The sequence below is a fragment of the Canis lupus genome, chromosome 5 (genome assembly GCF_011100685.1).
Source record: "Canis lupus familiaris isolate Mischka breed German Shepherd chromosome 5, alternate assembly UU_Cfam_GSD_1.0, whole genome shotgun sequence".
Taxonomy (NCBI): Eukaryota; Metazoa; Chordata; class Mammalia; order Carnivora; family Canidae; genus Canis; species Canis lupus.
The window spans coordinates 80,974,982-80,992,154 of NC_049226.1; the positions used below are offsets into that span (position 1 = coordinate 80,974,982).

Sequence of the window (17,173 nt, forward strand, 5' to 3'; positions counted from 1 at the left end):
TTGCTTTAATTTCCATGTCAAAGAAATGGAAAGCATGCTTGTTGAATGTCATATGCACACTGTAAAGAAGGAACTGATATATTTTTTTAAATACTTAGAAAATTCTGGTATAAGATATTGCTAGGTAAATAAATCTAACTGCCAAATAGTGAACTGAAATTTCCACTATGCGGAATAGAGAAAAGAGAAAATAACTGAAGAATAGGACTTTTTATGAAAATCTGAAACTTGCTTTTAGGGCCTGGGTAAAATTACATGGTTAAATCACCCACTGAGTCATAGGAGAAAAAGAGTTAAGAGATCTTTAACTCTAGGCCTGTTATTTGTTAATGCCCCACTGAGAACAATCCAAACTTCAAAAGTCACCTTTAGGAATTTGATAAATTTCTCTACAAATACATCGAACACATTTCTTAGAAAGCAATTTATTGGGTACTGTTTTCTGTTTTGGTCAAAATTTTTGCCAAGATGAGTTTAAAAAGTCAAATAAATAAATGAAATAGATGTATACACTTCTGTGTTCTAACAGTGAACATATCTATCTTTCAAAATGGACAAAAGATAAAGCTCTTAGGAGTGTTTTTCATGGTAGGCTAAAAACTGAAAAACTGCCACTGACTGGGTACAGATCTTTTTATTCTTTCATCTTTCTGAAGACAGTTTTTGCTGCCTTGAAGTACTGTCATGCGATCCTATACTACTTTAGAAGATAAGTAGCTTACTTGGATACTAGCATGCCTGCCTTGAAGCTTGTGCCCCTCTCTTTTGCCACATTTCTAAACCCTTTGTGATCACAAAGGGAATGTATTTCAATTTGCCACACTTAATATGGCAAATACACATTGTCATCTCAACTGTCATTAGACTATCCTTTCTTAAATAAGTATTTATTGAGAACCCACTATATGCCAGCTATTTTTTGAGACACTAACAATGGAGATACAGTGGTGAAAAAAGATAGAAAAAAAATAATCTCTGCCTTCATTGGATCTATTGATCTATAGATCCAATGATCCGTCTAATGAAGACGGCAAAAATTTAACAATTAATACAATTACAGATTACAATACATGCTCCTATAAAGGACTGTGATAACTACTATGAATTTCTTGTCTAAAAGAGGCAAGATGGTAGGGGCAAAAAGCAGGACTGCAATGGAGGCCTCTACACCTCCAAGGCACACTTACCCAGCTAGTGTCACACTCTGAAACAGGTTATAAACACATCTACCTCATACTTACCGACTCACCTACCTAGTCCCCTTCCTCTCACTGGAGTTAGTCACCTAGCTATCTGAAAGGCTAGCCACTAGTCTATCTATGCTTTATATGCCTTCAAAGTTCTAAGGCAATGGCCAAAAGGCCAAAAAATTCTAGAAAAGAGTCACAACATAAAATAAGATCTGGGAACAGTCAAAACTTGAGCCCATACTAGAAAGCTCATATTATTAAGAAAAAAAATCTTTAGATAGCAAGTCATAAGCTATTTGCTTTTGTTTTGTTTTTCTGTGCTGGGTGCAAAATCTGCTTAAGATTCTCTACCCCCACCCCGCCCCTCTCTCTCTTAAAAAAAAAAAAAAAAAAAACGGTAAAAACCACCTAAATATCCACCAATGGAATGGATTTTAAAATGTGGTATTATACAAAGAAGGGAATATTATGCAGCCTTAAAAAGGAAGAAAATTCTGGTACATGCTACAACATGGGTGACCTTGAGGACATTATGTTCAGTGAAATAAGCCAGTCACTAAAAGAGAAATATTGTATGAGTTCACATATATGAAGTATCTAGAGTAGTCAAACTCGTAGAAATAAAAATTAGAATGGTAGTTGCCAGGGGTTGGGAGGAGGGGAGAATAGGGAGTTGTTCTGAAATGGGTATGGAATTTTAGTTTTGCAAGACTAAAAATTTTTGGAGATTGTTGTACAAATATACTTACTACCACTTAATTATACACTTAAAAATGGTTGAGATGGTAAATTTTATGTTATGGGTATTTTACCACAATTAAAAACTGTAATATAAATTAATTAGAAATAACCTTGTGGTGGGATGCAAGATGGATTACAGTAGATAAAGATATGGCCTGGGGAGATTTAATTGGACCCAAAGAAGGATAAAACCAGAGAGTTCACCAGTAGGATAGACTTCTAGGCAGAAGGAATTCCTCCATCCTAAAAGCCCACCAAAAGTAGAAACAGGCAAAAAAACAAAAACAAAAACAAACAAACAAACAAAAAAAAGTAGAAACAGGAAGAGAAACAAATAGCTTATTCATATTAACCTTTATTTTTTTCCCTCAATGTTATTTTATCACATCTATTCTTTCTGATGTTATTTTTCACTATATTAATTTTTGTTGTCATGAACAAAAATTCTTAAGGTATTTATTGGCTACAAAACTGGTTATATTTTCTAGAAGAAAAATAGCTATACATTTGTTATGGGAAGATTTAAAGCAGTATATTACACTCAATAACACAATAAAATATTGCACTAAAAGGCAGAATCATTTCTAATTCTTTTGATGAGTTAATAATTGTAATATCCAGAAAAACTGCTCAAATTATTATTAAAGTAGTCAAACTTATTTTAAAGTTACTTAATGGGGATGCCTGGGTGGCTCAGTGATTGGGCATCTGCCTTTGACTCAGGGAGTGATCCTGGATTCCCAGGATTGAGTCCCACATCAGGCTCCTTGCATGGAGCCTGCTTCTCCTCCCTCTGCCTGGTTCTTTGCCTCTCTTTCTGTGTCTCTCATGAATAAATAAATAAAATCTTAAAAAAAAAAATAAAGTTACTCAATGACAAGTTATCTATAAAATTCAATGCTGGATTATTAGATAATGTGTGACTGCAAACTCAAAGCAAGTTGTTGTATATTTTCTCTATTGCTTATACTATTTTTTTAAAGATTTTATTTATTTATTTGAGAGGGGGAGAGAGAGAGAGCAGAGCCCAACTAGAGGCTCAATCACAGGACGCAGGGATCATGACCTGAGGCAAAGGCAGATGCTCTACTGACTGAGCCACCCAGGCGCCTTACTTATACTAATCTTAGGAAGAAAAAGCATTTCCAGTATTTCTAGAGCTCCCTATAAAACATAGCAACTGAGCACACACATTTAGTCAACTCCTTCCTAAAATCCCACTATAGGGCAGCCCCGGTGGCTTAGTGCTTTGGCACCGCCTTCAGCCCAGGGTGTGATCCTGGAGGCCCAGGATCAAGTCCCATGTCGGGCTCCCTGCATAGAGCCTGCTTCTCCCTCTGCCTGTGTCTCTGCTTCTCTCTCTTTCTGTGTCTCCCATGAATACATAAATAAAATCTTTAATAAAATAAAATAAAATCCCACTATAAACACTTAAAGGGGCTTTTTAAAAAAATATATTTTATTTATTTATTTGAGAGAGCAAGGGAGGGAGACAGCGAGAGAGAGAGAGAGAGAGAGAGACAGAGAGACAGAGAAAGAGAGCACAAGCAAGAGGAGGGACAGAGGGAGAAGGAGACTCCTTGATGAGCAGGGAGCCCAATATGGGACTCGGTCCAGAACTCTGAGACTATGACCTGAGCCGAAGGCAGATGCTTAACTGACTGAGCCACTCAGGCACCCCAAAAGCGATTTTTGTAAAATGTAATGGACTTTTTCTTTCAGCAGTATTAGGTTTATGTAAAACACTGAGTAAGAAGTACAGAGAACTCTGAAACACCACCCCTCCCTGCCTCTCCACAATATACCCTATTATTCACATCTTGCATTAGTGTGGTCCATTTGTTACAACTGATGAGCCAGCCAATAATGATACAATATTATTAACTAAAATCCCAGTTCACTCTTTGTATTGTATATTCCAAGTTTTGACAAAAGTATGCCATAGATCTACCATTACTGTATTCTACAGAGTAATAATTTCACTGCTCTAAAAATCCTTGTGCTCTACCTATTGGTCCTCCATCATTCAGGCCCTGGCCCTGACTTCTGGTAACCACTAATCATTTTACTGTCTCCATGGAATCATACAGTATGTCACTTTTTCAGACTGGCTGCTTTCACTTAGAAATATGCATTTAAGGTTTCTCCATGTCTTTCGTCCTTGAGAGCCCATTTCTTTTTATTGCTGATTAATATTTTATTGTCTGGATGTACCACACAATTTTTTTTATCCATTCACCTATTGAAAGACTTCTTGCCTGCTTTCAAGTTTAGGCAATTCTGAATGAAGCTTCTATAAACACTGGTGTGCAGGTCTTTGTGTGAACATTAAGTTTTCAACTTCTTTGGGTAAATAACGAGCACAAGTAGTAGGTCATATGTTAAGACTATGTTTAGCTTTGTAAGAAACTGCCAAACTGTTTTCCAAAGTTGCTGTACCATTCTTCATTCCCACCAACAATGAATAGGAGTTCCTATCGTTCTGCATTCCTCTCCAGCATTTGGTGCTGTTGGTGTTCTGGATTTTGGCCATTCTAATAAGTGTAGTGGTATCTCATTGTTTTAATTTGTAATTCCCTAATGACATGTGATGTTGAGCATCTTTCATATTATTATTTGCCATCTGTATTTCTTCTTTGCTAAGGTGTACAGATCTGTTGCCCATTTTTATGTTTTTTATTTTTTTCAGATTTTATTTATTTATTTATTTGGGGGAAGAGGATCAGCCGGGGGAGGGGGAACTACAACAAAATTATGGAAGCTGGCAAGCAGACAGAGGAGTTAAATGACTTAGCAGACCTAAGAAAAGTGAGGAGTGAAATCCCAGTCAATCCATGTTGCAGAATCCTGAATAGGATGGGGAATTAGAGCATGAGTTAACTCTGGGAGTGGGAGTAAAGCACATAGCTAAAATAGAGAAGCTGGCTGCAAGTCTGTTCCAGCATTCCCCACACCCAGCACTCAGTGACTGCTCCACCCTCAACCCAGCAAAAGATTCATATCCACCCTTATCCCACTAAACTGAAAAGAGCCAGTGATATCCTGAATTCAGTCCCCATATCAAGCTAGTTGTTTGGGGCTATTTATTTCCACTGGGTTGCTTTGGCCACTATAACCAGCTTAACATCCTTTAAACACATGCTAAAAAGTTCAGTCGCAAAACCATGATGAAAAATTTCTTTCACTCCTCCTACTGACCTACTTAGTACTAAAGATAGGAATCTGTTCATCCTTCTCTAGGCACAAAACGTTCCACCTTCTGAAAATGCCTTTACACTTCATACAGTTTCTGGGACAGTCTCTCAGACTCCTTTGACACAGTCTAAACTCTGAAAATCTTGATGTCAAAGATCCTAGTTATTAATAACCAGAAGAATGGAAAATAAATCTGTTATAAAATAAAACTAAACCTGATTAAATAGGATAAGACAACAGGACCTCTAGGCTAGAAAACGATGAAAATTGACAGTAAATTAGTTCACAAGGCAGGAGCACCAATTTTTCATGAAAGAGAAATTTAAGTTTCTTAAGAAGGGACTGTGAAATAGAATATTAATTTATAAGACACTGAAAAGAAACTCTAAAACAGGAGTGATGATTCTAGGATCCAGAAGACTTTGCCTTTGGAGAAGGAGCCCCACAACTGATAAAGGGGGCAAAGTATTTCAGAAAGTCTAGTGCTGTTCTAAAAGAAAAATTCAAATGAAAACTCTGCTAATAAAAATCTGAAGGCAGTCTGCCAGTAATTGTTTGGGCCCATGGGAGAGAGGAGGAGACAGCTACAATGTGAAGAGTTTTGGCCACTAGTCAAACCACTGAGGATTTCCTGAGAAATACAAGCACATTTTGATCAGATGAATCAAATTAATGTTTAGGTACACCGAAACAGGATTCTGTAAGTCTAGCCTGTTTCTCCTTTTAGTTGTCTTCGACATATCTTATATATTTAATAATAATCATATTGTTTTAATATTTCAGAAAGCCAAAATTTACCTTTTAAATGAGAAATAGCCAATATGAGGATGACCAAGACTTTGTGAACCAGCTCAAATTAACATTTATATTTCTGGAAAGCAGCACTTAAGAACACCTTGTCATTGCTAAACTCCACACTGCCCACAGTGCTATTTGTGAAGGAATGGGCGCATGTTCTTTCTCTGGACTTCATCATTACTTAATTAGCTTTCACTTCCCACAATGAACAGCTTAGAACTATGAGAATGCCTAGTGAAGTCTTGAAAACTCAAGTTGGAAGAAGAGAACAAACTTCCTCCTCCTCCTTACTTATTCTGATGGTCAGCACTTTTTTTCAGCTCTAGACACTGAAACTAGATCAAAGTAGTAAAACAGAAAAAAAGATGTTTCCCTCTCAGGTCAAGTAAATTTTTGGTTTAGAAAGTAAAACCCTGGGCAGCCTGGGTGGCTCAGCGGTTTGGCGTGGCCTTCAGCCCGGGGTCGTGATCCTGGGAACCGGGGATCGAGTCCCATATCGGGTTCCCAGCCTGGAGCCTGCTTCTCCCTCTGCCTGTGTCTCTGCTTCTCTCTCTCTGTGTCTCTCATGAATAAATAAATAAAATCTTTAAAAAAAAAAAAAGTGAAACCCTTATATCAAGATGAAAGATGATTCACAAAGAGATTCTACTACTTTCCACTGGAGTAGTTAATATTAAAAAGACACCACCAATGTTGGTGAGGATGTGGAACAACGCAATCTCTCATGCGCTGCTGGTGTATTTAACTTATTAATAACAGTATTCATTTAAATGGCACAATCACTTTGGAAAAAAGACTGGCATTTAGAAAACGAAACTTTTATTTAAGGGATTTATTTATTTATTTGAGAGAGCAGGATGGTGAGGAGTGGAAAGGGAAAGAAAGAATCTCCAACAGACTCCCACTGAGCAAGGAGCCCAACTCGGGGCTCAATCCTATGACCCTGAGATCATGACCTGGACTGAAATCAAGAGTTGGACGCTTAACCCACTGAGCCACATAAGCGCCCCAGAAAACTAAACTATTTTACCCAGCAATTCTACACCTAAGACTTTACCAAAGAAAAATGAAAATGTATGCCTACAAAGGGTTCTACAAAAATATTAATAGTAACTTTATTAACTCTAAACTAAAAATAGGGCAGCCCCGGAGGCGCAGCGGTTTAGTGCCGCCTGCAGCCCGCGTGGGTGATCCTAGAGACCCTGGATCAAGTCCCACATCAGGCTCTCTGCATGGAGCCTGCTTCTCCCTCTGCCTGTGTCTTTGCCTCTCATTCTCTCTCTGTGTCTCTATGAATAAATAAATAAAATCTTAAAAAAAAAAAAGATAAAAAACTAAAAATAGTTTCCATCAATGCAAAAACACATAACTGAATTGTGATATATTCATATAACACAGTATCATTCAGCAATAAAAGAGAAATAACTACTGATATATGCAGTAAGATAAATGAATCTCAGGCAGCCCCAGTGGCCTAGCGGTTTAGTGGCGCCTTCAGCCCGGGGTGTGATCCTGGAGACCTGGGATTAAGTCCCACGTGGGGCTCCCTGCATGGAGCCTGCTTCTCCCTCTGCCTGTGTCTCTCTGCCTCTCTCTCTCTGTGTGTCTCTCATGAATAAATAAATCTTAAAAAAAAAAAAAAGATAAATGAATCTCAAAAACCTTATGCTGAGTAAAAGAATTCTACCTCAAAATAGTATCTATGATTGCATTCATATGAAGTTTCAGAATAGTTAAAACTAATCTGTAGTAGAAAGTCAGAACAGTAATAGCCTTTGAAGGTGAGAGAGGGAATTGACTGAGAAGGGGCACAAGAAAACTTTCCAGGGTGATGGTAATGTTCTACATCTTTTTTTTTTTTTTTTTTGTTCTACATCTTGATAGGCTTGTGTTACATAACTGTATGCATTTGTCAAAGTGTATGATTTGTGCATTTTATTATCTGTAAATATTTCCTCAAAAGAAAAAAAAAACTACAGTGAAACACCAAAATCTACTTATTTATATGCATGCTTAATCTACTTATTTATATGCATACTTATTTATATGCATGCTTATTTAAACGGAAATATATTAATGTCTGCAATTCACTCTGAAAAGTATCAAGAAAAATTAAAATGGAGTGACAGATAGACAAATGGGTCAACTTGTGCTAAAACAGGTATAGTAGGGACGCCTGGGTGGCTCAGTGGTTGAGTGTCTGCCTTTGGCTCAAGTAGTGATTCCAGGGTTCTGGGATCGAATTCCACATCAGGCTCCCTGCATGGAGCCTGCTCTTCCCTCTGCCTGGGTCTCTGCCTCTCTCTCTCGGTCTCTCATGAATAAATACATAAAATATTTTTAAAAATAAAAATTAAAATAAATTTTTAAAAAAGCAGGTATAGGGGATCCCTGGGTGGTTCAGCGGTTTGGCGCCTGCCTTTGGCCCAGGGCGTGGTCCTGGAGTCCCGGGATCGAGTCCCACGTCAGGCTCCCGGCATGGAGCCTGCTTCTCCCTCCTCCTGTATCTCTGCCTCTCTCTCTCTATGCCTATCATAATAAATAAATAAACCTTAAAAAAAAAAAAAAAAAAGGCAGGTATAGGGGCAGCCCGGGTGGCTCAGTGGTTTAGTGCAGCCTTCAGCCCAGGGCCTGATCTTGGAGACCCGGGATCGAGTTCCACATCGGGCTCCCTGCATGGAGCCTGCTTCTCCCTCTGCCTGTGTCTCTGCCTCTCTCTCTCTCTGTCTCTCATGAATAAATAAATAAAATCTTAAAAAAAAAAAAAAAGCAGGTATAGTAAAATGTTCACGGTTGACTCTAGGTGGTGAGAAAATGAATGTTGACTATAGAATTCTTTTGACCTTGCTTTACGTGGAAGATCTTTTACAATAAAACGTTAGGAAAAAAGTAAAGAATGTTGGGAAACCACATGCCCACCAACGGCTTAAAGAACAGAATAAGTATTTTCCACATTAGGGAACATTTAGGCCTATTTCTTGCTCTGAGTTTTACAAGAGACTATGTTGAAGATTAAAATTTCCAAATAGAAATATGGTCAGTTATATAAAGCTGCAACTTGATAAATGTTTTGCTCACAGATGTCCTAACAAAACTTATTTTTACTGTTCCTGCAATGGATTGTTTTTTTCCATGGCTTTAAATGTTGCAGCTGTGTTACTTGTCATGACATCTTCCTGAGACAGAGCTGAGATAAATTTAAGGATCAAAGAGCTCCAAGTGATTTTCTAGATATTATCTTATTTATCCTTGAAGTAGTTCTAAAAGACTCTAGTTGAGCAAACATTATTATGTCCATTTTACAAACAGAGAAAATAGGACAGAGAAATTAAGGGATTTATTTAAGGTCATAGGACACAAATGGCACATGAAATCATAGTATAGTGAAAGCTTACTATGCCAATTTTGCAATCATCCTCTTATTTAATCTGCATATAAGCTTTCATTTTGTACAGGAGGAAACCAAGGCTTACAGAAAAGAAATAGCTTGGCCAAAGTTTCAAAGCTCATCATCTAACTTCTATCTGACTAGCTAATGGGTTCTGAACATTTTTTTCTCCTAAGACATATAGATGTTCCCACTCCTATGGACATAACTGAAGTTCTGCATAATTTTGCCAGGCACTAATTCTACTGCTTTTCTTTTTCTCCAGAAAGCACACTGGAATGCAAGGAGGAGTGATAAAGAAATAACTTTGATTCTCTTACAATTTATATTTTACAAAAAGCAAATTATCTATAAATCTTAGCATTTCAAGTAAAATGAGAAACAAATTACTTTGTAGCATTAAGATTGAGAATCTACAATAGCCTGAATCTTCTAAGACCTTTCCTCATTTAGTATACCATGGTCCAGGAAACTGACCCTCTCTTATTTTTTTTCTAAAGATTTTATTTATTTATTTAAAGATTTTATTTAAAGATTTTATTTATTTATTCACAAGAGACACAGGGAAAGAGGCAGAGACACAGGCAGAGGGAGAAGCAGGCTCCATGCAGGGAGCCGAATGCGCGACTGATCCCGGGATTCCAGGATCACGCCCTGGGCTGAAGGCAGACGCTCAACCGCTGAGCCACTCACACGTCCCTGACCCTCTCTTATCGAAGAGCAAGATGTGATACAAATCTCGTAACCCAAACTTCTGTCTCCGATTGGTTCTGAAGATCTATTTCAAACCTGATCATGCACCAAATGTCTTTAGCATTTAGTATGTATCCTACAGAGAGTGCAACCCCGTGATCCTGGCCTTTAATAAAGGCCAAAGGTACTGAGCTCTAAAAGATGTCTAAGTAGAAGATAAAGTAGCACAATCTTCAATAATACAGCCAAGTCACATCACCTTCCTCCTCCCACAACCTCAGAGTTCTGCAAAAACTTTGTAACACTTTGCCTTTTTCTCTAATACCTCACCATATCAGCAGCGCTACAGGTGCTACAGACTGTGTCCTGCCCCATTGAATCCATATGTTAAAATCCTAACCCTCGATGTGATATTAGGACATGGAGCCTTTGGGAGGTGATTAGGTCATGAGGGCAGAAATAAGCGCTCTTATAAAAGAGACCCCAGGGACGCCTGGGTGGCTCAGCAGTTGGGCACCTGCCTTTGGCTCAGGTCGTGATCCCGGAATCCGGAATCGAGTTCCACATCGGGCTCCCTCCGAAGAGCCTGCTTCTCCCTCTACCTGTGTCTCTGCCTCTCTCTCAGTCTGTGTCTCTCGTGAATAAATCAATCAATCAATCAATCAATCAATCAATCTTTAAAAAAAGAGAGAGAGAGAGAGAGAGACCCCAGAGAGCTCTCTAGACTCTTCCGCTATGTGAGGACACAGCAAGAAGATAGCCATCTATGAATCAGGAAGCCGGCCCTCACCAGACACGGATTCTGCTGGCACCTCATCTTGGACTTCTATCCTTCCTATTCTTGGACTGTGAAAAATCAATTTCTGTTGTTTATAAGCCACCCAGTCTATGATATTTTGTTACAGCAGTCACAACAGACTACGACAAGAGATACCTATTCTCATTCTCAGAAATGATTTATAATGAAGAGACTTAGCCTGAAAAAATTCCTCAGCCTGACAACCAGTTGACAAATTTAGTTGCTGTTTGTTCTTTATCACATTGTTTCTCTATTCTAGTTCCTTCTTTGTGGTCCTTATTTTTTTTTCCTAATTTTTTTAAGTTCATAATTAACCAAAAGCTCTCCAAAAATGCATTTCATTTGAAGAAAAAAAATAATTTTGATCTAAAAGTTAGAAGTGATTACTTTGCAAATTAAATTCTTACTTAATGAAAAAAAAGCAATTCTTTAAAGACCAAGCTCTGTTGTATTTAGATATAATTTAACATGCACACAATCTTTCATGAATAAATCTATATGTAACTTGAAACAATTTCCATAATGTCTTGAACTTGTAAAAGAAAGAAAACAAGATCAATACAAATATATCAGAACATAATTTTCAAAATGTGTAAACATAATTGGCAGTTAAGACTTCTTCAAGCTACGCTTTAAAAAATATTTTTTTGGGGGGGATCCCTGGGTGGCTCAGCAGTTTAGCACCTGCCTTTGGCCCAGGGCGTGATCCTGGAGTCCTGGGATCGAGTCCCGCATCAGACTTCCTGCATGGAGCCTGCTTCTCCCTCTGCCTGTATCTCTGTCTCTCTCACTCTCTCTGTGTCTCTCATGAATAAATAAAATAAAAATCTTTAAAAAAAAAACTTTTTAAAAAAATTTATTTATTTGAAAGAGAGCAAGCAAGAGAGAAAGCACAAACAAGGGGCAGGGGCAACGAGAGAGGGAAAAGCAGGCTCCCCGCTGAGTGGGGAGCCCAACCTGGAGCTCAACCCAGGCCCCAGGATCATGACCCAAGCCGAAGGGAGATGCTTAACTAATTGCAAGTCACTCTTTCTTAAGAACCTACAATGAACCTGGCTCTGTGCAAAGGGTTCCTATTATTGTCTCATTTAATCTGCACACTGAGTTAAGTATTATTATTCTTTTTTAAAAAAAAAACAAATGAGGATATGGTGGTTTATGGAGGTGAAAGGATTTGCTCAGAGCCTTTCAGCAGGTCACCCTAATCATGATTGTCTGATTTCCACAAGAAGGTTTATCTGATTGCAGAGCTCAACTCTTTCCAGTATGCCACACACAATATATATTACAGAGCAGGACTTTTAATGTCCCCATGGTCTAAAATCCCCAATGTTGGGGCACCTGGGTGGCTCATTAAGCATCTGCCTTCAGCTTGGGTCATGACCCTGGGGTCCTGGGATTGGGTCCCTCATCAGGCTCCTGGCTTCCCCTGTTCATGCATTCTCTATCTTTCAAATAAATAAAAAATCTTCAAAAAAATGCCCAAGGTCACTGAGCTTCCTGCTGTCTTCTTGTATCCATCCCATCCTGATTGGGTATTTGGCTATACATTCAGATCAGAAGAGACCATAAAACTGAAAGTACATTATATAAAGTCTGGTGCTTAACTAGGTCTTTGGATAAGTTTCTCTGTCTCTTTTTTCCCCCTAATCTCTAACCGAACACTAGGTTTACCAGTATCACCTCACAGAATCACTGAAGACAAAGTCACAGAACCTGAATGGTTATAGAACTATGCAAGGGACACTAGAAATTATTCAAAATCAACTCTCTCTATTTACAAATAAGGACACTCAAGTCAAGAGATGTCAAGTTGCCAGGGTCACATTGCTAGCTGAGGCAGCCATATCTATAATCAGATCTCAGACTCTACATTATCCACAATATAAGGAGTTTCCATCTGAGGAGATATTTACAATTTAACAAGGTTTTTAAAATTATGAATTAAATTCAGAGTGAGAAAAGTACTAATACTCCAGAAAAGTGTGAAATTAAGAGAAGTCCCTCTACCCTTCTAATCTATTTGATTGATTGATTGATTGATTCATTCATTCATTCATTCATTCATGAGTGACACAGGGAGAGAAAGAGAGAGGCAGAGACAGGCAGAGGGAGAAGCAGGCTTCATGCAGGGAGCCAGATGTGGGACTCGATCCCGGGTCTCCATGATCACGCCCTGAGCTGAAGGTGGAGCTAAACCGCTGAGCCACCTGGGCTGCCCTACCCTTCTAATCTTATTTTACTCCCTGGAGGAACCACCATGAAGTTTCCTGTGTGTTTGTCCCAAATTTTTCCATATATGTATATGTACATGTATGTGTAAAGTAATTTAAATATGGAACTCCAGGGTCACCTCAGTGGCTCAGTGGTTGAGCGTCTGCCTTTGACTCAGGTCATGATCCCAGGATCGAGTCCCGCATCGGGCTCCCCACAGAGAGCCTGCTTCTCCTTCTGCCTATGTCTCTGCCTCTTTCTCTATCTCTCTTATGAATAAAGAAATAAAATCTTTTTAAAAAAAAGATATATATGGAACCCCCAAAATTATTCTCTCATCTTAGGCTGATGTTTTCCTCTGCATAATGTTGTCAACAGTCATATTATTAATAATATGCATGAGTAATATTGCAACATGTCCCTAAGTTTGTAAAGCTGTGAGTACGATATTCTCCCTTTAGGTACAGCTCACCTGTTTTCCAGATCCGGCATGCTTAGGTTTCTAGCAGCAAAGCACATTTTGAGAGGGATGACCTTCCTGTCCTTGGTGCTGTTCTGGTGTTTTGGAGAACCAGAGTCCTCACTGCCACTAAAGCTTGGTGACTGCGGAGATGCACCTTCCCAAGGTAGATCTGATACTAATGATGGTTTCTTGATATATGGTGTTACTTCTCGGATGAACTTGACTACAAACAAAAATCAAAGAAGAAGGTTACTGTTTTTGCTTCCTATGAACAATGACAACTGAAATACACACATACATTTAATATCTGTTGGTCAGTAAAAAAAGACACTAAGTTAAAGAGCCAGCACACAGCATTTTAGGATTGGAGAATATCTTAAAGGCTATATAATCCAAACGAAATGCCACTACTATATTCTAAAAAGTTTAACTTCTGAGCTTTTGCATGTATTTTTCCTTCTGCTTAGGATTCCTCTTTCTCTGCCTGGTCAACTCTACTTCAGAGTTACCTCTTCAGCAACCTTTCCTGTCAACTCTCCCCAGGGTATTACCAACACACCTCTGTCACAACCTCTCAGCACCCTGGGTTGTATCCTTTGCTAATACTTCCATCCACCTGCTGGGTCTGAGTTCTTTGAGGGCAGGACTTATGATGGATTCAGTCTTAGTATCCAACACATAGTACAGTGTGTGCTCAATATATGTTTGAAAATGAGTTAAAGAAACAAATGGAGACGCCTGGGTGGCTCAGTTAGTTAAGTGTCTGCCTTTGGCTCAGGTTGTAATCTCAGGGTCCTGGGATTGAGCCCCACATGGAACCCTACACTGGGCTCCGTGTTCAGTGGGCGGTCTGCTTGTCCCAATCTCTCTCCCCCTGCTCATGTTCTCTCTGTCTCTCTCAAACAAATAAAAATCTTTATTTTTTTTTTTTTTTTTTTTTTTTTTTTTTTTTTAAATTTTTTATTTATTTATGATAGTCAGAGAGAGAGAGGCAGAGACACAGGCAGAGGGAGAAGCAGGCTCCATGCACCGGGAGCCTGATGTGGGATTCGATCCCGGGTCTCCAGGATCGCGCCCTGGCCCAAAGGCAGGCGCCAAACCGCTGCGCCACCCAGGGATCCCAATAAAAATCTTTAAAAAAGAAAAGTATTTTAAAATTTCCCAAGTTGCCAAAACAACAACAAACAAACAAATAAATAAATACTTGGATTATTTCCATAGTTGACCAGCCATGAATAAATCTCCTGGTGACAGATTCAGTACCTCCTGAGACAGTGTCACTTAATTTTAGACAACTCAACATTTAGAAATTCTTGAAACTTCCACAAACTGGTTTGCAGTCTACTGAAGCCATACAGAAAAAAACTTACATCTCTCACGTGAGAACAACTTAATTATCTAAAAACTGATTATTTCTCTCTTTCCCTGACTAAGCTAAATATTTCTAGTTCAGTTCAATTCAATTCAACTCAATCAGTATTTTTAGCTACCTATCAACTGCCAGTAATTAGTCTATCCACTAAAAACAAATTAAGCATGGATCCCACCCTCAAAGAATGGCCAATCTATTAAGGGAGACAGCTATATTAACACATCATTATAGATTTGAAAACGAATACAAAAATAAAGTGTATTCAAGGTAAGGTATTTTGATTAATGGTAGCCCCAAATTAAAACATAGCTTTTACTAGATGGCAAACTTCTTTAAGTTCAATTTTAAGACTCATTAAATACTTCTTTGACCCTGGTCATGACTAGCAACTGCTGTCATTTGAGGCATGGTGTTCTCGTTTCAAAAACCAGACAAACTGAGGATTATTAAAATTTTAAATGTCATTAAAAATGTAAATGGTTGAATGCAGACATAGTCATCATTAACCCTGCTATCATGTTATATTAGATCAGTATTCTACTCCCCTCTCAAATTCTAATGGGGTAGGTCATTACAGTAGTATCATGGGAATTAAAAACTAGAAAGATATGATCATTGTCAAGGTTTATCAATATCATAATAGTCAGTATTAACATTCCACAGCACTGGAAGCTTTACAAGCCGGGGTGCCTGGCTGGCTCAATCAGTTAAATGGATGACTCTTGATTTCAGCTCAGGTAATAAATCTCAGGGTCATGGGATGGAGCCCCACATCAGGCTCCACATTCAGGGGGTTGTTTGCTGGAGATTCTCTCCCTTTGTTTCTGTCCCTCCCCCTATGCATGTGCTCTCTCTCTCTCTTAAATAAATAAAACTTTCTTTAAAAAAAGCTTTACAAGCCAATGAAACTTTACTAACAAATAGATTTCTAAATCTAAAAAATTATCAGATGTTTCTAAAAACACAGTTAAGTCTTTAAAATACTGTTTCTTTTTTGAATAACTAATACATGCATATAAGACAAAATTCAAAAAATAGAAAAGATCTTAAGATTTTTATTTACAGGATGCCTGGGTGGCTCAGTGGTTGAGCCTCTACCTTTGCTCAGGGCATGATCCCAGGGTCCTGGGATCGAGTCCCACATCACACTCCTCGCAGGGAGCCTGTTTCTGCCTCTGCCTATGTCTCTGTCTCTCTCTGTGTCTCTCATGAATAAATAAATAAAATCTTACCAAAAAAAAATATTTTTATTTACTTTTTTTTATAAAAGATTTTATAATAAAACATCTAGATTTCTAGCAGCCCAAAACTCATCCCTGGAGACAACCATTATATGGTCTTTCAGATATATCCTAGATATGCTAAACATATGTAAAAATAAACATACACATGTACATATATATGCATATATATATAGACATACACTTCACATAATGGTAGTATATAGTGCTTACTGTTTTGCATCTTGTTTTTACTTAATATTGATAATATTTTTTTTTAAAGATTTTTTTTTAAATTTTTTTATTTATTTATGATAGTCACAGAGAGAGAGAGAGAGAGGCAGAGACACAGGTAGAGGGAGAAGCAGGCTCCATGCACCAGGGAGCCCGACGTGGGATTCGATCCCGGGTCTCCAGGATCGCGCCCTGGGCCAAAGGCAGGTGCCAAACCGCTGCGCCACCCAGGGATCCCTTAATATTGATAATATAAGCCCAGCATTCTGTAGCTCATTCTACAGCATGATGTGGTGACATATAGTCCTTTGGACTCAGAAAGATTTGGTTCAAATACCAATTGTATTTTCTACTCAGTTACTTGACTGTTAAGAGGTTTTCATCTTTATAACCTACTAGTGTTTAGTAACACTAAACAAGTAAAAGCTTCAGGCATATACTAAAAATTCAAGGGATCCCTGGGTGGCGCAGCGGTTTGGCGCCTGCCTTTGGCCCAGGGCGTGATCCTGGAGACCCGGGATCAAATCCCACGTCGGGCTCCCGGTGCATGGAGCCTGCTTTTCCCTCTGCCTATGTCTCTGACTCTCTCTCTGTATGTGTGACTATCATAAATAAATATAAATTTTTTAAAAATTCAATAAATAGTACATGCCTTTCTTTTCTTTTTATTTAATTACTTAAGTAATCTCTATACCCGATGTGGGGCTCGAACTCATGACCCTGAAATCAAGAGTCACATGCTCTTCCGAATGACCCAGTCAGGAGTCCCATGTGCCTTTTTTTTTTCCTTCCCTAAATTAAATAGTTAGAATTTTTTTTTAATTTTTTTTTTTTAATTTAGTTTTTCATGAGACACACAGAGAGAG

The 17,173-nt window shown here is 38.4% G+C and overlaps 1 protein-coding gene across 2 annotated transcripts in view; it reads right to left on the bottom strand.

The window, feature by feature from the left end:
- Positions 1-17,173, bottom strand: part of SNTB2 (syntrophin beta 2) — a 115,868-nt gene that overhangs the window by 46,213 nt on the left and 52,482 nt on the right. For both annotated transcript variants that reach the window (XM_038538488.1, XM_038538489.1), the window contains exon 2: positions 13,491-13,704. In XM_038538488.1, the coding sequence (XP_038394416.1) occupies positions 13,491-13,704 (214 nt within the window). The remainder of the gene's footprint in view (positions 1-13,490; positions 13,705-17,173) is intronic.